This window comes from Zonotrichia leucophrys, chromosome 1A (genome assembly GCF_028769735.1).
Source record: "Zonotrichia leucophrys gambelii isolate GWCS_2022_RI chromosome 1A, RI_Zleu_2.0, whole genome shotgun sequence".
Classification (NCBI taxonomy): Eukaryota; Metazoa; Chordata; class Aves; order Passeriformes; family Passerellidae; genus Zonotrichia; species Zonotrichia leucophrys.
This window is the reverse complement of record NC_088170.1, coordinates 23,256,130-23,276,588: the sequence shown is the minus strand read 5'-3', so window position 1 is coordinate 23,276,588 and position 20,459 is coordinate 23,256,130. Positions and strand designations below refer to the sequence as shown.

The 20,459-nt window shown below is 41.3% G+C and overlaps 1 protein-coding gene across 1 annotated transcript; it reads left to right on the top strand.

Annotated features, from left to right (window-relative positions):
• The first annotated feature begins 9,887 nt into the window (after positions 1-9,887).
• Positions 9,888-11,952, top strand: IL22 (interleukin 22). Its single transcript, XM_064731182.1, has 5 exons — positions 9,888-10,079; positions 10,856-10,921; positions 11,015-11,158; positions 11,360-11,425; positions 11,839-11,952. The coding sequence occupies exons 1-5, from the start codon at positions 9,888-9,890 to the stop codon at positions 11,950-11,952; spliced, it is 582 nt and encodes a 193-aa protein (XP_064587252.1).
• Positions 11,953-20,459: the final 8,507 nt, after the last annotated feature.

Sequence of the window (20,459 nt, the reverse complement as noted above, 5' to 3'; positions counted from 1 at the left end):
GCATTGATGAAAATTTCCATTTTTCCTCTAAAATGATAGTTTTATAGTGGAAAACTTAATGGCTAAAAGGGGAAATATTTTTTTGTTCAGGATGATACGTTACTGTGGCGTGGGTGCATTGATTTTGCAATACCTATCTACATTATTCGTATAAACATGTTCTCCTTGTTTTCCTGGCCAACAACTCTCATCATCCGTTGTTTCTCTGTGATACCTGTTAATTGACTTCTATGAACTGTGTCCTCTTTCTTTGTTTTTCTATGTTTGCCTAGTTTTCCTGGCTGTCTGACAGCTCTGTCAAGAGTTTTTGTGCAGGTCTGATTTTGAAGCCTGTAAGTGGCAGTTACTATAACACCATATGTGCCAGTGTTGCTCACAGTGTTGTCTGTAGTGGCACAGGTGAGTCTGGTGCATCTGAGGTAGCTCAGTTTGTCAGATGTGTCCAGTATGGCTCATGTGTATTGATTTCTGCCAGGCAGAGAATGGCTATGGTACAGGGGGCACACATTTTGGTTGCATAGGGGTACACACCAATTTAGATGTTGGAATGAAAGTTCATGGTGTCTCACACATCACTGGGCATTATTTCCCATCTAAACAACTTCTAGTATGTGCCTGAAATATCTAATTGAATTACTTCTGGACAGAAGTTTTCAAAGGGAAGTGTAGACAAAAAAACTGGTTTTGAGTTACACTAGTGCAAAGCTTCTGAAATGTGTGCTGTGGTCTTCAAAGCAGATGTAAAATTCTTTATGCATGTTCTCTGCTATTGTGTATCTCATTCAAGAGGAATTTTGGTTTTTCTAAATATTTCAGACCAGCCTTCAAACATATTTCCTTTGTGCTTTTAAGCAAGCTGAACGTGGAAAAAATGTTCAAAAGTGCACCCTTTATTAATAATTACAAGTGTGTGCTATGCACTGAATGTGTATTGTTTTCTGTCAAGGAAACTTGTGAAAAATAAGGAGGAAGGCAGCTGTCAATAGGAGATGTATCTCAGGAACAAACAGCTTTGTGAGGTTGTCAACTCAAGGTCAAGATTTACAAAACCAGCACAGTAATAACTGACCCAGTCAGTAAGTCTGAATGTCTTCAGCTGTTCCCAACTTGTCGCCGGCTGGTCAAGGGAGGTGAGAGAAGACCTCATTGCAGTCTGCAACTTCCTGGTGAGGGGAAGAGGAGGGGCAGACACTGATCTCTTCAATGTGGTGCCCAGTGACAGGACCCGAGGAAATGGCCTAGGGATGTGTCAGGGGAGGTTTAGGTTGGATGTTCTGAAAAGGTTCTTCACCCAGAGGGTGGTAGGGCACTGGAACAGGCTCCCCAGGGCAGTGGTCAGAGCACCAAACCTGTCTGAGTTCAAGAAGCATTTGGGCAATGTTCTCAGGCACATGGAGTGACTGGGAATTGTGCTGTGCAGAGCCAGGAGCTGGACTTGGTGATCCTTATGGGTCCCTTCCAACTCAGCTTACTCTCTGATTCTCTAACTGGTTTTGCATATACAGCCTGAATTAAGTCCCAAAGCCACTCAGTAAGTAGTCATCTAGTGGTACTTTAATCACTATGAGTATGTTGTGTAGGGGTTTTTCGATTAATGCATCCACATCTACTAAATTGCTGAGGTCAGTAACAACCTTCTGAAAACAGGTTTGGCTTTACCATTGTCAGGTAGCTGGAGTTTCCCTCTGCACCCAAGGGCCACAGCCCCAAAACCCAGTGTGTGTTGCTTGTAAGGTGAAAGGAAATGAAATTATTTACCAGCCACCAGCTTTCTTCTTCACTCAAAAATTCTTGGAGCCCAGGTACTAATACATTCTCCTAATCTGACTTCTGCTGTCATTGCTCTCTGGCAGGTAACAGTGGAGGAATTGCACAGGATTTTGCAAACTATGTTATAATTCAAAATCCAGTAATAAACAGTTATTCAGGTTAAGAAATAGCCCCAGCACCTTGGTTGACCAAGTACTAGCAGTTTTATCATGTAACAGATTAATTACATGAAGCCATTTTGAAGGGAAGTAACACTATTTAAGGTGAAGTACTTGTGCTCAGACACTGCCCATATACCAGCACTTCCCCTGAGACTCTGAGCTCAGCACCTCTGAGAGTGAGTCCTGGCAGCTCAGTTATTCACTACAACAGAGCCATTAGAGAAGGTGACAGCTCTCATGTCACTAAAGCAGCTTTCCAACTTGTGTCCATCCCCAGGAAGCCAACAGCCCCTGCCCCAGCCCTTCCCCAGACCAGTGTACTGCTATTGACGATCCCCCAAGAGAGTTCTGTGAGTCAATGAGTTTCCTCTTGGAGTAGAATCATTGTCAAGGATGTGAGATTTATGGGGCCAGAAAAAATAGCTACAGCATAAGAATTATGATGCTGTTTTCCTGTTATCTGTTTTTAGCCATGCGTCGTGTAAGCTAAAATCCACAAACAGGCTGGAGCCAGCTTCCCCCTGGAAACGCAAATAAGCATTCCTCACGAGAGCACCATTCTGGGAACTCACAGGCTCACTCTAGCTGAGCTGAGCCTCAGCAGGTTTCCCTAGTGCACACAGACAACCTTGCAAGAGCTGGGCACCCAGTCCTCCAGAACAGGGTGCATCTGCAGATTAGGTTTATGTGTCACAACAACCCAGTAACCAGAAAGGGGTCTAGAAAGGAGAAATCCAAAAGTACATCCTTTCTGGATCCTGCCAGGCATTCTAATTCACAACCTAAAGTAGGTGCTTTGGAGGTATCCCAGCACATGACAATATTACACAAAGACACCTTGAGTTTCAGAAAAAATGATACATGCATATATACATATGTATACACAGCCATGATTTAATTGCAGCCAGAACTAAGCCCCACTCAGACATTCACCCACTCCCGCTAGAATGGGATGGGGAAGAGAATCAGAAGAGCAAAAGTAAGAAAACCTGTGGGTTAAGATAAAGGCAGTTTAATAGGTAAAGCAAAATCCACACATGAGCAAAGCAAAAGGAGGAATTCATTCACCAGTTCCCATGGGCAGGCAGGTGTCCAGCCCAGGAAAGCAGGTCTCCATCATGCATAATGGTTACTTGGGAAGAAAAACACCATCACTCAGAATGTCTCCCCACTTCCTTCCTCTTCCCCAGCTTTATATGCTGGGTGTGACACCACATGGTGTGGGATATTGGTCAGTAGGTGTCAGCTGTCCTGGCTGTGTCCCCTCACAACCTCTTGTGCACCCCCAGCTTACCTGTTAATGGAGAAGGGTGAAGAGCAGAAAAGATTTTGATCCCGTGCCCAGCAATAAAGAAAATGCCTCTGTATTATCAACATTATCTTCAGCACAATTTCAAAACAGATCCCCATACTAGCTACTATGGAAAAAAATAACTGTTCCAGCACACGCACACATATGTATACCTACACAGAGAGTATATGTGTATATCAGATGTAAACACAAATAAAAGGAAAAACTCTGAGGTCCACTTGAAACCTTCACAGTTTTGCCTTAGTTACCTTGCCATAAGGTTACCTGGCATAAATATAATGTCAGTCACATTTACAAAGCTGACATGCTTTGCTAGACAACATCATCATGGCCTCTGAAGAAAGTGAGGAGTAAGAAGCTTGAGTTGTTCTTTGCGCCCTCCCCTGAAGAACCATCAACACTAAGCAGGATCTGCTGCTCTGGCTGTATCACCCAGCTCTCATTGCAAAGAGCAAGCTCTTGGCAAATGAATGCTCTTGTTCTTACACTTTTAACAGAGCCCCACGAGTGCAACGAGCAATCCAACAGAAGCTGTGAAAGCTGTACGTAAATCAGGCCTTGCTTTCCCAAAGGACAGTCTTCAAAATGGCTTAATATAATTAATCTGTTACATGATAAAACTGCTAGAACTTGTTCAACCAAGGTGCTGCGGCTATTTCTTAACCTGAATAACTGTTTCTTACTGGATTTTGAATTATAAGCCAGTTTGCAAAATTCTGTTCCCATTTAGAGTGGTTTTCTTTCAGCTACCGTATGTCATTAATTCCACTTCATCATGTTACTGAGTCATGGCTGTGTAACCACACCACACATTAACAGGAAGCTCTAAAGTTTCAGTTCACCTGATCTGACTGTTCACAAGACCTAGTTGGACACATGTAGGTCACTATATAAGGTGATAGTCTTATAATATGTATGTGACTTTACACTCTGAATTAAGAATTGCCATCTGGTGGAAGGGGTTAATAGTGGTGCCTTTGGTGCTGTGTGCACTGACATGGTCTCAATTCTCTTTTGTTTCCTCTGTGTGAACTGAGTGTTGACTGTGTGTTGATAAGTCTTATTAAAACTTCTTTATGTTTTACTGATGTTGGCAGGAGTTTTCTGAAGAAGCAAGACCACTGGACTAGGATCTATTGCAGTTACACTGACACAGGGTTTTTTTGTTGTTGTTTTTGTATTAATTAGTTAATCATTTAGGGACTGCTGTAGAAGTTACTACCTCAATGGTCCTGGTAATTACATGGTATTAACACATTAAGAACACTGGTAGCAGCAATGTAGTGTTGTCTCAAGGTATCTCTAGGTTGCTTTCTCTTATATCTCCACTATATGAATGTTTTTGAGAATAAAGTTATTTAAAACAGAAGGGGGGTTTTGTTTATTTTGGTTGGGGTTTTTTTGTTTTGTTTTGTTTTGTGTGTATATGGCTGTGGTTTTTATTTTGTTGGTGTTCCCCCCATCCCTGCCCAGAATGTAATTTAAAATTGAGGCAATGACTTCCTTTCCTTTTGGATGTTTTATGATATGAAATACCAGGTTTATGATATAGCATCTTATACTTAGGAGACCCAAAAATTATGTAACAAAACCAAGTGAGGGTCAGAGACAAAGATCTTTGATGAAAGATCAGATATAGAAGCCAAAGTGTTACCGTTAGAGGAAATGTGTTACTCTGTGTTACAAAGATATTACAGCCAGGGAAGGTAGGAAATCGCACAGCCTCAGCAAAAACCCTGAGTCAGCAGTGTCTGTGCTGAGAACTGTCTCCAGTCTTTTTCAATCACCTGATATTCCCAGGCTAAGCAATTTTATTGATGCTATTCATTCTTCTTCCAAAGGACTCACAATTTCTTACATAACATTAAACCTATTAAAAAAAAAAAGAAAAAAACGAGTCAAGCAAAAGTATAATGGTTGAATGCTACATGTCCTCTCCCAGTCTCTGTATTGGTACCATTTCCTCTGTAGAAATTAAATCCCTGCTGCCATTCCTAATGATTGTGCCCAGAAGACACTTGCCTGTGTACTAGGTTTCCATAAGGAATGGTTGGATTACAGGAAAGCTTATTTTCAAGTTTTGTAGGGAAGAATTTATTTATATTACTGAGGTTTTCATTGCTGGGCAGAGAGCTGACTAAGTTTACTGGAGCTTGAGCTGAAACAATTTTATATTCTACCTTTATCTTTGGAAGTTTGAAAGTCTGGACAAAAGCAGAGAAGAATTGAGATAAACTGAATGTGACAGTTGCCTGCTTCACTAATTAGCTGGAGCAAAATGAGGGGATGAGTGTGACCTGAAACCTGAGATTGAGTGCTCAGTTTTAGGTGTTACATGATGTATGGCCCATTCATACAAGGGTTTAAGGGGAGAGAATCTCATTGCCAAATAAAAGATCCAAGAGTGTAGCCATGATATTTTCTGAAAAATCCTTTCTTTAGGAATTTTTTCTCCTGAGAAGCTGAGAGGCCTCAGGAACAAAATGTAAACAATGGTTATCTGCTGCTGTGGAATGCAACAGGTGGATCTGTGATTGGTCTCATAGAGTTGTTTCTAATTAATGGCCAATCACAGTCAGCTGGCTCGGACTCTCTGCCCAAGACACAAGCTTTTGTTGATTCCTTTCTTTTCTATTCTTAGCTAACCTTCTAATCCTTTCTTCTATTCTTTTAGTATCGTTTTAATGTAATATAGATAATAAAATAATAAATCAAGTCTTCTGAAACATGGAGTCAGATCCTCGTCTCTTCCCTCATCCTAAGACCCCTGTGAACACCATCACACAAGAGCACAGTACACAGGCTCACTTTTTCACATGCCCACTTTTGACAGTATTTCCAGCCCCGTGGCCAGTCCTGACTTTTCCAATAGTGCAGTATAATCCTGGCTGGTTGAAAATGTCCTAAAGCCCAAGAGAATTCCTGCATGCTGGTACGTTCTTGCTGATACACAACAGCTGAACATCAAAGTACAGTGTTGGTTGCTCACCTGTGACCTCATTCAAAGTCAGAAGGAAGTGTCTGTGGCTTTAGAAGCAGATGTGATGCAGAGTTCCAGTCCTCCCCAAAAAATCTTCTCTCTTCAAAATGGGTCAACAAGTCATTGTCGAGAATATTTACCACTATGGTTTCTTAATGAATTAGGGAAGTTCCCTGTAATTAGACTTCAAAAGTTTATAGGTGAGTTACGTGATAGGATAGACACTCAACTCTTGGGGTGGTACCAGGGAGAAAAAGTGACCTGTGAACAATTTCAAAATAATTTCCTTAATTAATTATACTTGAAAAAAATAGAAGATTATAGAAGATTAAAGGTCTTTGGTAAGTTTTAATTAAAATGAAAGCAGAGGACATATTTTCTTGTGAGAGTTTCATATTTTAAACAGTGCTACTAGCCTTAAATATGAAAAATATCATTAAACCTATTAAAAATCATGAAATAAGAAAGGGAAATTACTTCCCTCTCATTTTTCAGATGCATTTTTTCCAGTTTACTCTTTCTCCACAAAGCAAGACTCTCCAGTGATGGTTTCATCCAGAGTACCACATTTTAAATGAAAGGCACTTTCCTTCCACTGATCTCTCTTGCTGCGCAGGTCAGGGTAGCCCATTTGAGAAGGGGAATCTAACCAAGCAATTTTTCTGAGGCTCACCCTAAGTGATGCTTCAAGACCTTGCTTTTGAAAAGTCTATTGTATTTCCTCCTCAAACAAGAATAAAAATAACCCCTTCCTCAAATGCAGCAGAAAACACAGAGCTGAAGTCTCTTCTGGACTTCAGTTGTGGACTGGAGTAAGATCCTGGAGCACTAGCCCAGGTTTTTAGCCCCATCTTTCCATGGGATGTATGGCTGGGTGTGCATCTCCCATCCAGGGTGTGGTGAGCCAGGGAAAAGAGGTGATAACTGTGACTAGTCTTTGTTCAATGCAATCTTATAACAGAAACACAAGACCCTAGGAATGGGAGGCATTTTTCCACTTCCAAAGAAATCCTATTGATGTATTACAAGGAACTACTGAAGCCATGACTGGGGCTACACCATAGCTCTGTGGCACCAATAGACCTGGGAAGAGGCTAGGAATGATCTGATGAACATGGGAAATGTAAAGTCTGCTGTGCTAGTGTCTAGAAACATCTTGGCTGTTTGCTTTTGGGCTGGACCATACTCAGAGTAAGACAGAGGGATGAAAGATAGTTGTAACTCACAGCTGCTAACAAAAGGGTAAATAATGCAAAAGCTTTAGGAATGTCATAAAACCAGAATTTGCAAAACATGTTTTTTGTGAAACTTAATGAACTTGAAATATGTATTTCAGCATCTCAGTGTCTGAAAAATAGCAAGGTAAACTGAACAACTGAAACAGCCTCAAAAGGAGGACATGATGGCAAAACCAAACAGTAGCATGGCTGAGATGGCTAACAATACAGATGGGAGGCTAACTTAAGGTTTTCTATGAAAACAGGTATGTCCCACTGTATGGTTTGAAATAAAAGAGCAGGAGGACAGAAGAGATGCTGTAATCACTGCATAGGAAAGGGTAGAAGAAAGATTCAGCATCTAATTCCTCATTAATCTGCCTGATTTTGTTAAATATCCATCAGGACAAGGGATGAGGTGTGCTCCTCATGGTGGTTTGATCTGATGGGCGCGGCACAGCACCTGCTTAGGTCATGCACCCTTTCCATGGGGCTGGAGCCACAAAAAGAGGTCATACAAGCTGGATCTGTGTCTGATGAGTGAGTGACCAAAGGGATGGAGAGGTAACACCTGCCAGAAGGATAAGAGGACAGGGGATCTGAGTGCCTGTCCACAGCTCCTGTTGTGGGTATGGGACTTCAGTTCTGATGGATGAACTGGTGGGGAAACCTCAGTTAGAAGCAGACTTTGGTTATAAGACTGTGTTTAACACCTGGGGAGCAGTTAGTGGAAATGCATTTCAGGGAGACTCAATACTTCAAATCAGCCTATCCATCAGGATTCTCCCAGTTTGGTCTTTAACATCTGTCCTTTGGTTTTGTAAAACTCAGCCTTTCATCTTCTCATTAACCTGTACCCCCACTGGAACTATTAGCTTGAAATGTAAATGGAAAAGAGTTTAGAAATATATTCTTGAGTAGCCTTGTGGTACATTTGGGTGTGAACTAGACTGTTGACATCCTGGGTCCAGACTCAGTTTCTGCTGCCTGCTGCAGTCAAGATGCTTTGGAGGCTGGTCATGGGAATGGGTACCTGAGAGGGGCAAGGAAAAGGAGGTGGTGATGATGGCTCCAGGGCTCAGCTTCGAGGCCACAGATCTGTGCAGTGCTGATATAACAGGTGTCTAAGGGCAACTGAGGCAGGACTGAGACATGAAGGGATAAATTCATGCTGCAGAGGCATCAGAGGAGGCTAAAGAATAAACCTCGTTCCGCTCAGCTTTTAACTGCTTCCTTTCAGATGTAAGAAAAAAATCTGGGCATTTCAGACCATGAGGTTAGGTTGATATTGGCTCTTGTCCTGAGAACCCTGAGGCAAAAAGAATAGAGCCCAGCCAGATGGATGCTCACCCTCAGAGCTCTCAGATATCCACTCTCAGAGGCAGAGCTGAAGCCTTGGTTTTCCAGGTCTCTATTCTCCTCTTTGTCAGCTGTGTACCTTTTGGGTATTAGCAAACCAAGAGTTTACATTTGTACCAGTTCTGTGTTCTCATCCATTACTGTCTACAGATGGGTTGCAAGTTACTGTCTAAAGAGTGCAGTGTCCTGTTTGGAGCACTGCATGGCATTTCAGACTGAAGGTGCAGCACTGCCTGCATGTTAGCAGAAGAGCCGTAGGAACACGGAAATCACCTGGATGGATACATGACCACAGCTCTGGATATTTTACCAGATTACAACCTTAAATACAGATGATATTTTTGAAAAACAGAATTTGGAAATCAGGCATGTGATAAATGCTGTATTGGTCCTATACAGTTTCTGATCTCTCAGGGAGGATTGCACAGTGATGTGCAGATGGCCAGTGACTCCAGTGGGCCACTGTGTGGGGAAAAGTATTTTCAGGGTAGGAGCCACAGGTGGTCAGTTCTTTGGTTCTGATACAATCTCTGATCACCTGTGTGCACCAGTCAGCAGCAGTGAAACCAGGCTTGTACCACAGAAGATTTGATAGTTTTCTGCCATCAAATTGTCAATCAAGTGAGTGCGTAATAATTAGGACAGGAGGCACAAACTCCTACAATTCTCAAATATTTTTATGCAAAAAGAAGTCAGGATTCCTACCCTGGTAAAAGCCCCTGCTTTGCCCCACATGAATATTTGGTTTTTTTTATAGGAAACTAAAGATTATGATGGCCTTGAAGTTGTATTTGTGGGCTTTGAAGTGGTTAGGTAGTTCTCAGAAGAGGATACTGGAAAGTAAGAGACTTGCTGATGTCATTTTTATTTCACCACCAGTACCCCAAAAAAAAAGCTGAGAGAGATGTTGGTGGCCCTATATAAGGTGCAGCTCACCTCCTGCAGAGCACACCAAGAATCACAGCAAAGGTGAGGCTTGCAGCCCTTGTGGTGCTCTCACTTTGACGCGCTCTCCCCGGTGCTAACGCTGCCTTGTCTCCTCTGCAGTGCTGAGCCCGCTCTGCAGCCGCTGGGACGGACCCCGAGCCATGGCCTCCCTGCACGCCTCAGCCAGCAGCTTCCCAGGATGGCTTCTCTTCTGCTGCTGTTGCTGCCTCCCTCTTCTCACCAGCTCTCTGCCTCTGAAAGGGGCTCCCGGTGCCCATCATGCCTGCAGGCTCAGGAAGGTCCACTTCCAGCAGCCCTACATCAGGAATCGCACCTACACCTTGGCCAAAACGGTACAGTGATTGTGTGCTCTTCATGGTGGGGTCTGGGGACCTACTGCTCTCTTGGTGCTGTGACTTCTCGCCTTTGGCATTCCTCCCTCTCTCCCCTGAAAAAAAGGAGTGGATTGGCAGTTAAGGCAGAGGTTGGGTGTGCGGAGCAGGTCTATTGCCTTCTGGCTGTGCAGCCAGGGGAAGTTGCTGCCTCTCCTCCTGCTGCTCCCCAAGGGAAAGGCAGCCCCTGCAACAGCACAGCTGCTTCTTGTCAAGCAGCTGCTGCCAAAGTGGGTAAATTGTGAAATATGACATTAAATTTCTCCGTTTGCTCAGGCCATTTGGAGCTGGGCCTGTCCATGACTGCAGTCACAGCCAAGCAGATGCTCTGGTGTCCTACAGTGCTCTGCTGGGCAGGTTTCCTGGCTGCTTTTGCCGTGGGTGGGTGTCCCTGGGTGCACAGCACCGAGCACCAAGCTGCAGCACTGTGGGCCACTGTGAGGTCGGCCACCTGCAGTATCTGGTTTAGTCACCATAACCACGATGACTTCTGACTTTCAACTGGGGGATATGAGTTCAGACCTCAGCTCATTTATTTTCCTATGATACTGACCCTGAATCTCACCCAGCTGAGGGGAGAAACAAACACAATATCCAGGCTTATCTACCTGTAACAGACTGTGGTGTCCATTCCCTCATTTCACCTGCATTTTCGTTGCTGGTGAAAACTTCTGGGTTTATTATTAATTTTTAAGTAAGGTTCCCAACACCACCTGACTCTTCCTTTTTCCTCTCAGGCCAGCGCCTCAGACAAGGACACGGACAACAGATTGATTGGGCAGCAGCTCTTTGCTAACATCAGGGTAAGCCTTACATGAGGAGTCTGCTCTTTGCATCCCTCTGCAGCACTTACGATCTCTTGCCTTGATTTAACATTGATTTACTTTCATACATAGGAAAACAACCGCTGCTACATGATGAAGAGCGTTGTGGAGCTCGTAGTAAAAGATGTTCTCCTCACTGAAGTCAAGAGCCAGTACCCTAATGTTGAGGAGGTGGCACAGTTCTTGGCATCCCTGACCTCAGAGCTCAGCAGCTGTGTGAGTAACACTGCATTTCTCTCCACCTCATTGCTGCTCCTAAATCTCAGAATGCTACAAGCAGTGGCAAAAGGCAGTGATATGAAAGGAAACCTCAGATCAAAGATATGAAAGTCAGAGTTAATAGAAAGGTGTGAAAAAAAAATAGTACCTCACTGCATATATCTGTCCATCTTATGTCTGATGTTTTCTTTCTTTTAGCAATTCTCAGGAAAGGGGGACCACATTGAAAAGAACCTGGAACAAATGAAGAACAAAATGGAACAGGTACATTTTCCCCAGACATTTAGAAAAAGCAGTTTCAAACCCCAGTCTTTTAGCTGGATTAAGGCTGACCTAATTATGAAACAAACTTGAGATTATTTAGGACGTGAAGCCTACAAGGGCATGAAATAGGAGATTAATGGTATTTCCCCTTCTATCCCTCCCTCACTTGTCCTGTTAGCTCTCTACACATGTTATGGGAATTTAAACCTTAAAAAATTAGGTTTCAGGAAACTTATATGCTAGTCTAGATTTGAACAAACTAATTTATATCTTATGATATAATGACACTAGCAGAACTGTGTAAGAAAATTAGGAAAGTAAATTATTGATTCACTTTCTGTGACAATCCTAATTTCAATTTTCAAAAAAACCCCAAACCTATTTGTTAAGATTTGCATTCTGCTCTTTTCTAGTTGGGAGAAAATGGAAAGACTAAAGCCATTGGAGAGCTGGATTTACTGTTTGACTACATGGAAAATGCCTGTACTGATGCCCCAAAGAAGGGAGGGAACAAGAAGAAAAATTGAAAAAATTCTGGACCAGGCTTGAAGAGATGTCTCTGCAGATCTCTTGCAATAACTCAAATTGATTAGCTGCAACTATGTCCATTCCCCCCAGATGCAGTATATGTTTCACTTGTGTCAAAACTAGAAAATTAAGTGGGCAGAGACAGGATGGATATTGCTGCCTTTGAAAATGAGAACTCCAGGACATTGCCTCTTGATTGCAACGCAGGGCATTAGTTATTTACAAAAGTACTGTTCTGTCCTCCTCGTCCCCGCAGGAATGAGGCAACCATTTCTGTCTTTTATGCACTGAAATTTGACACCTATGAATCAGCTTTGTTTAAGGCAGTGATGTTTTGATGTGATGTTTTAGCCAGGATATTTTGAGCCTCCTAGCTGGAAATCTCTTTTGCATGTGTTGCCCCCTTCTGACCTTTGCCTGAAAAGTTGGTATTTCAGGCTATTTCAGAAGTAATTTTTGTCTTTTGTATTTAACGGTAACTTATTTTAAGGTAATAATTATAAAATACTTTTATTTATATAGATTAATTGAAAAATATTCAAGGAAATGTATTTATGAAGCTTTACCAGAAATTAACACTCCTGTGTGATATTTATATGCAGATGGAACGTTTTATAAATGCTTTAATTTATTATAATAAATACTTTGGTCCTCAAATATTGCCATTTGCAGAGCTTTTTGTCTTTTCTTCAAACACAAGGGAGATGACACACGTTGCACCTGTGGAGCTGCTGGACTAGTGGCTGTGTTCTTGTGCCCAGGAAGGATGCAAGCTCTGCCTGGGGCTGTGCTTCTTCACCATGAGCCTGAAATTCTGGCTTCCCACAGGCCAGGGCTTAGTGGGCAGCATGTCAGTCAGCGTTTCTTGTAGGGGATGGTGGGAAAAGCAGCATCACTCCTGAAAGCCATTGGTTTGGTTCACTGGTTCTGCCTCGGTGCATGCAGAGACAAGATCCCCCCTTGAATTGCTGCTGCTGAAAAGTCCCAAACTGTCCCCATGGGCCAGATGAAACAAACAGGCAGCAGCTGCTAATGAAAACTCAGAGCTCTGCGTTCCCACTGCCCATCCACAGCATACTGAGCACAAATGGTGCCCTGCAGCATCAGGGAGCTGAGAGTCCTTCAGAAGAGAATGCTTGGTGCCTATTCTCCACACAAACTCCAAGGCAGAAAAACCCCCCAAGTCCCTGAAGCACTGTTTAGTCTGTGTTTATCCTGTCATGTCCTTGAGCAGTGTCTCCTGGAAAGACAAAAGAGTTGCTCTGGTGTAGCCAGGGAAATTGGTGATTGGACCAAGGCTAAAGGGGTGAAAAGCATCCAAATAATCAGAAATACGTAACAGCAGATTCCAGCAACTGCGGAAGTCTTCTTGAGCCAGGCCTTACCATTTATTCATCAGGGCAACAAGTATCATGTCCACATTTAAAAGGTGTTGCTCCTGAGCCAGAGCAAATTAAAGATGGATTTAAAAGCATCCATCCTTACCCGTTTTGAACATAGTTTATGTGAACTGAAATCACAGCACTTTCTTGTGGGAAATCACATATTAGACCAGCATATGATCCATTTGGGTGATGGATGCCTCTTACCTGTCAAACTAGATTCATTCAACATGATTTACTTTTCCCCACACTTTCATTTGCATATCACAAGACAAGATTTACATGCCTAGTCACAGTCAAGGCAGAAGTGGCCCATAAATGACAGGCAGCCAGGATCTGGTACTGCATGACAGTTTCAGGGATTTAACCTTTATTACATATTCAGTTTGGTATATATTTCCTCTCTTCTGGGATATGGAATGATGTTGTCAAGAGCTATTGGCCAGCATCCTTTCTCTTATCATTCAAACTTGTGATAACTAACGCAAAGGAAGGGAGTTTAACACCAAATGAATAGTTCACTTCACTGACCTTTGACATACACAGTCTTTCCTTGAACTACATCTTTCTCCCTTCACAGTCCATGGAGGATAAGAGGAATTATACAGGTGTCATTTCCCTGGTCTGCATTAGAAGTTTATAAAGGTTGTGGCTTTGGGCAGGATAACACAATTTACCCTAAAAGTACCTGTTTTCTTCCTTAATGATAAATAAACACCAGACCATGAGCCACATACATGCTGTTCCTTGTTGATAAAATCGCTTCACAAATGGATGAATAACTTATTTCCTTCTTCTGCTTCCTTTAGGTCTCTTCTACACTGTCCTTACCGAGTTACCCTACCCAGAAATGTCAAATCAGTCTCAAGTTTTCCACACTGGGCAGATTAAAATCCGTTTGTCCACAAAAGCGTAAAAATGAAGTTGACTAATTATTAACTTCTCCAAACCTAAAAGCCACCATTTGGAAGACTCTACCACAGAAACCTCATGAGCTGGAGTCCTGGAAATGCCACACAGCAAAATTTGTAGAATTTCCTTCTCAGATTTTCTTTCAGGGTATGTGTGACTTGAGGATGTGTGAAGGGTGGTGGTGATGGTCAGTTTTGAACAAAGGAAGTAGAGGTTTGAATAGGTTTCCCTTAAATGGAGGAAATGTCTGGGACAAACAATTATTGATCAAAAGAAAATAAAAATGTAGTTTCAGTCAGGCAAATTGGGTTTTAATCCAGTTAATAGTTCCAGCTCAAAAAGGGAAAATCTTGCTGAAATGTTTTGTTCTGACATTTTCTAAATAGTCAGTGTTTTGGTTTTATGTGCATTTCTTTCAAAGGTTGAAAAGAGATTTGTAAGCAAAATGAGCTGTTTCATTTTGAGTTGGACAAGAGCTTTGAGCCTACACAAAATGAATTATTTTGGCTTAATTTTCTGGTTGGGCCACTAAAGAGAAACTCCATTATTCATGCCATTCTAATTCTCATTACCCTATTTTCATTTCCATTTTCTGCCTCTAAGTCACGGACTGTTTGGAATTCCCAGAGATCCTTGACTAGCACCCTTAGGGAAAGCCCCTGCTCCACATTGAGGACACCTCCCCTACAGGGGCTCCAGGACCTCTTCCTGGGCAGAAATTCACAGACCACTCTACTGTGAAATTAGCATTTCATCGACTCTTCCCTTCTCTTACATTAGGTGACCAGAACAGGCACCTTCTTTTCCTACACAGATAATTGTAAAGCATTTATAAAACTGCCTCCGAAATGTCATATAGTGAAGAGAGAAGAACCCAAAGCATGAACAGAAGTTTCCACATCCTGCTGAGTAAGTATTGGTGACAGTTTAAGAAACATGTCTTAAATATATTGCCTGGAGTGTTACTCATTTAAGAGATTAGATATTCAATGTGTGAATATATACTCCCCAAGTGACCTAGAATAATACAGGGTTGATATTTCCAATTTGCTACTGGAAGTATATTCTAGGCAGTGCAAAATGTTGAAGCTATCCTGTTCATAAATCAGTGGCATGGGATTATGTCAGCTTGCGCTTTAAAGCACACTTAGCTACACCATCAGCTGCTCTGAAGGAGGTATGGATTGCAGTGAACAGCAGTAAATGCCTGACAAACTTTTCAGTCAAGGTAATGACCACAGAAAGAAGGAAAAACCTGCAATGCAGTTCTGTGGGTATTATTGGCAGGCCACTATCCCCCCCCAAAAAAGTTAAATAGAATAACATATTTAAGATGGAAAGTAATGCAACCTCTCTGGGGATCCAGACCAGGATTCTATTTCTAACAAACATTCAAGAGTGTTTGTTAGAAAGTCAGATTTGGGTGAGGTAACTAAATACAGACTGTGCCAAGGCTGGTGGCACTTCTGGGGCTGCATATGATTCATAACACGTATCCATTTGTGACACCTTTTGCATTGGTTAACACTGCAGACATTATCAGATTAACTGCATGAACTTCACCACTAACAAAAGTGCTAAACAGCAATGCAAGTGAAAAGATTTCTCCTCAAGTCTAGGAAATCACTCTCTCTGTTAACCTTTATATCACAAATCCCCGGCAAGTACACATATATCAATTTCTGTAGTTTAATTTCGAATTCAATGATGAACGGTTTGAAAAGAAAAGATTCCTACATCTTTCCTCCCCTAAGGAGAAATTAAAGTAAAAATTATATTGGGAAGAACCATTTCTCCTCAGCAAACTAGCTCATGGGACCCAAATGTAAATATTTTTCCAGTATGAAGGATTAAAGCACAGCATTTATTATTTCCAGGATCTGGCCATATTTCTTATCCAAGTTTGATTAAAAAAAATAAGGTTATCTTCTAAACAGAAAACATTTTATTTTCAGCTATGGGCAGCATGGATAAAAATATTTTGAAAAAAAACCAGACTCATGAATATGTATTTAACTGGCTTACTTGAAACTGTTTTATGGTTGTTTCTTCAAGAACCAGTGAGGCTTTTCCCCTGGAAATTGTAGCTTTAGTTTCAAATGACTGAATGCAAAGTGATGTTGGTTTCCAAAAACTGCAAAATTGCACCAATTTAAAGTTCTCTTTATTCTACAGTTTTTTTCCAAAAGAAAGATTTCTGACTCCTACTGCACATTTAAAGAATAGTGATGATGTTCCTCAAGAAGTGAAAAGAATGGGGCAATCATGCATCTGTGGTAAAGTCTAAAAGCTGTGCAATCATGAAGATTGACTTTCTGATTAGGCCTTGTGATGTAAGAGCTCCCCAATGGATCAGTTCATCCTGTGTCTGGTCCTGCTCCACAGAAGGGAGAAAGTAAGCTCCTATTGACTCCAAAGTGTGTAAGATCAGACTTGTTTGTGTATTTATAGGGTCAATTCTATTACCAAAAAAAAAAAAAAAAAAAAAAAAAGAAAGGTTTCAACACAGATAATGGAAGTGATTATTTGGACTGTTCTGACAAAAGGCTTTTTCATGAAAATCTAGTGTATTAACACTTGTTTGAGAAGCAGAGGTTCCAAAATAAAGTTTAGATGGTGCTTGTCTTTGCAGTGACCTTGTATTTATTGTTGGTCTAAAAATACCCGGACCTTGTCCTACTTCTTACCAAAAACATCTGTAAAGTTTCTGGTTTGACCAGCTTTTCTCCTTCAGGAGTTATCCTTTATAATGTGAGTCCTGACAGTTTTGAATAGGGAAAGAAATTCCAGATTCTCTATTTTTCTTATTTGTGACCAAATACATTAATAAATGGTGTGACTAAGATTTAAGGTAGATATTACCAGATTTGGGGATGTTATCAGCTCTTGGGCTTATTTTTACTTTGACAGCTCAAAAAGAGAGTGTGCTTGTTTGTCAAGGGCAGCATTTGGCAAAAAATATGACTGGTTTCTAGTCATTAATGTGAACATCAACACTGTGTTCATTTCTCCTCTGTGTGATAGAGGTTCAATTCAGTTTAGGAAAGCATCTTGGCTTGATGGGAACCACGTGTGGCTCAGAATATGCAGGACAGTTACTTGCACATGAGATATCTGGTTTAACTTGGCATGTGAGCTTGCAGCCTCCAAAACAGGGAGCTGCTCAGTGTTGTCACCGTGCCCTCATTTAATATCTGCCGCTGATTCAGTTCTTACCCGACTTGGATTTCTGGGAACTCGAAACAAATCAGTGACCAAGACTCTGATCCTGCAAATTGCTGAAGCACCACATATTCTCCTCATTTTGATAGTAGCCTTATATGAGTCATCTGCCCTAGCTTTGGTGCCAGAAAGCCACCTGGCAAAGCAGAGCTGCTGCCCACAGGCAGAGCCCATCCCTCGCCCTGTCAGTGGCAGGCTGGCAGGCACGGAGAGCCTGGTGCCTCTATCAGCCCTGTTTGGTGTGTGTGATGTGTGATGTGATGTGTGATGTGTGATGTGTGATGGGTGATGTGTGATGGGTGATGTGTGATGGGTGATGGGTGATGGGTGATGTGATGTGTGATGTGATGTGTGATGTATGATGTGTGACCTGTGACGTGATGTGTGATGTGTGGTGTGTAACGTCTGGTGTGTGATGTGTTATATGTGACATGTGATGTGTGGTGTGTGGTGTGTGACGTGTGACATGTGACATGTGACACGTGAGGCGTGACATGTGACATGTGGCGTGTGACATGTGACATGTGACATGCGACGTGTGACGCGTGATGTGTTATATGTGACATGTGACGTGTGACGTGTGACATGAGACGTGTGAGGTGTGACGTGTGACATGAGACGTGTGACGTGTGACGTGTGACGTGTGATGTGTGATGTGTGACGTGTGACATGCGGAACGTGACATGTGACATGTGACATGTGACATGTGACGTGTGACATGTGACATGTGAGGTGTGACGTGTGATGTGTGGTGTGTGACGTGTGACATGTGACATGTGACATGTGACATGTGACATGTGACGTGTGACGTGTGACGTATGACGTGTGACGTGTGACGTGTGACATGTGTTGTGTGATGTGTGATGAGCTCAGACCCAACACCAAGCTCAGACTCAGCACCCAGCCTCGGGGCTATGGCTGGGCCTTGCAGATCCCAGGCTTGGGCTTCAGCATTGTGTGGTGCTCATGGGTCAAGCTGAGGGCAAGTGAAAGAACCAGAATGAAGAATCTTTTTCTGTGCCCTTTGTCTTTGGAAATGTTCTAGCAGTAAGAATGTAACTGCATTAGATTTCAGTTTTCAGTTCCTAACTGCTTTCCATTGGTACTTGCAGTTATGGACTTCACTTTCTGTTGGTAAGCCAGTGTCACTGGAAATGAATAAATAAGAGAGAATCTTTTTAGGGGAGGTGAATATGTGATGTTTCTCTGAAAATAGGAAGACAGGAGCAACTCATTTTTTGCTACACTGATGCAGAGTAAACCAGAGAATTTCTTAGACCTGTAGTATGAAGTTTTGGCTGGCAGGCTTAGGCTTATACTGTAACCTCATTATCAGAACCGAGATAAGACAGATTGATAAATTACCTCCTGTTCCTTGCCATATAAATAGCACATAAATAAAATGTTTGCTTTCCCAAAGCAACAGAATGATAAAATAAACTTTTATGTGTTCAGAGGCTTGGGCAAACATTTCAGACCTAGAATACTTTGAAGGGCTTATCTGAGAGTTTTGAATCAAGTTGTCTGAAGATCAAGGCAACAAATGTGGTTTTTAGGGAGCTGCTGAGCTAAACAAAGCAAAATTTGGTACAAAAATGCCTTTTTTTCAAGAAAAGGAATTCTCATGTGTAAAAATTTGCTTTCAGATAATCTAACCTAAACCTGGAAATGTGAGGAAACATTTCACAACCCATGTGTATTTGAAACTGATAAAAGCTTCTTCACAAATTGGTGCAAGTACTGAAAATTTGTACAGATGGGAAAAAGGAATTAAAATCAAGGCTGCCATGTGATTTTTCCAGCCCACACAGTGAACTATAGAATTAACCTCTTTTTGTTGATTTAATTAATACAAATAATCACAAAAAAATCAAAGGATTTTTTTGGTTTTTATTCTTTGTAGCAAATGGTATCTTTGAAGATTTTATTAATTTTGAAAGGTCATTTTAACTTGATTTAAAAAATGTTTTTCTGCTTTTCTACACAAGAGTGATTTTCTTCTGGAAACTCAAAAGCTGGTAAGCCCATCACTGATGTTACATTTAAATAAAAATACCAAAAAGGTGTCCATTCATTGTTCTCTGCAAACCATAGCTTAAAAAGTTAAAAGTAGCTGTTTTTCATATGGAGAGCATTAAGGACTTACTAATTCATTTTGCTTCACTCCTACAAGTATTACATGATTTAAACTTTTGTCACAGTTACAATATGAATTGGATGTATGGGAGTTTGCAAAGTCAGTGCTGAGGTCTGTAACTGTAACTTTGCATAAAAGGATTCTTTAAATGCTCTACTAAATCTACAAATATTAAGAGATGAAATATTTCTCTTTTGTTCAAAAACTCTTAAAGAAAGTATCTGTTAAAAGATTTCTGTAATTTAAAGTGTTGTGCATTGTGTTTACATACTGTGCTGCACACTAAGTAAAAAGTAGACCCTGGAAACAGACTAAAGAGTGAAACTCCAAGCCAGCAAGTTATCCAGAATTAGATATAACCTGTACTCAACTTTCTTAGAAAGTTTCTTATGTTTCTAAAATAAATTTCCTAAGTTTCTGAAATAAAGTTTTTCTGTTGTTTCAATTGGAAAAATCATCAAAAGTTTATTGACCTAAAGTGAAAATTTCAATGGATATTTTGACATCTGTGGCATTTTTCTTTCTTTTTTTCTAGTAATTTTTTGCAATATTTTATTTTTCTATAACTTTTAGAAGTGTTTACAATGCAGTCTCTATTTTATAAATCGTGCCAGAAGAAACTCTTCTTTTATAGCACCATCAGGTACTTCTCTAATGACCTGTGCCATGGGATTTTACATGCTTTGGAACTTCCCACAAACAAATAATTATCTGTCTTCTATATATTTTCTAGCAAAAAGTGCCAGATGTGACCCTATCTGATAATTAAATAAATAAAATTTCCCCCAAAAGTGCCTCTACTGATGGGGTTCATTGGAAGCAGCACTGCACAAAGAAGGAAGATATGCAGTGG

Excerpts from the sequence above, each read along its gene's own strand:
- IL22 (XM_064731182.1), top strand. The coding sequence starts at position 9,888 with ATGGCCTCCCTGCACGCCTCAGCCAGCAGCTTCCCAGGATGGCTTCTC. Across the intron at positions 10,922-11,014 it reads AGCTCTTTGCTAACATCAGG|GAAAACAACCGCTGCTACAT; the intron begins GTAAGCCTTACA and ends TTTCATACATAG. Across the intron at positions 11,426-11,838 it reads TGAAGAACAAAATGGAACAG|TTGGGAGAAAATGGAAAGAC; the intron begins GTACATTTTCCC and ends GCTCTTTTCTAG.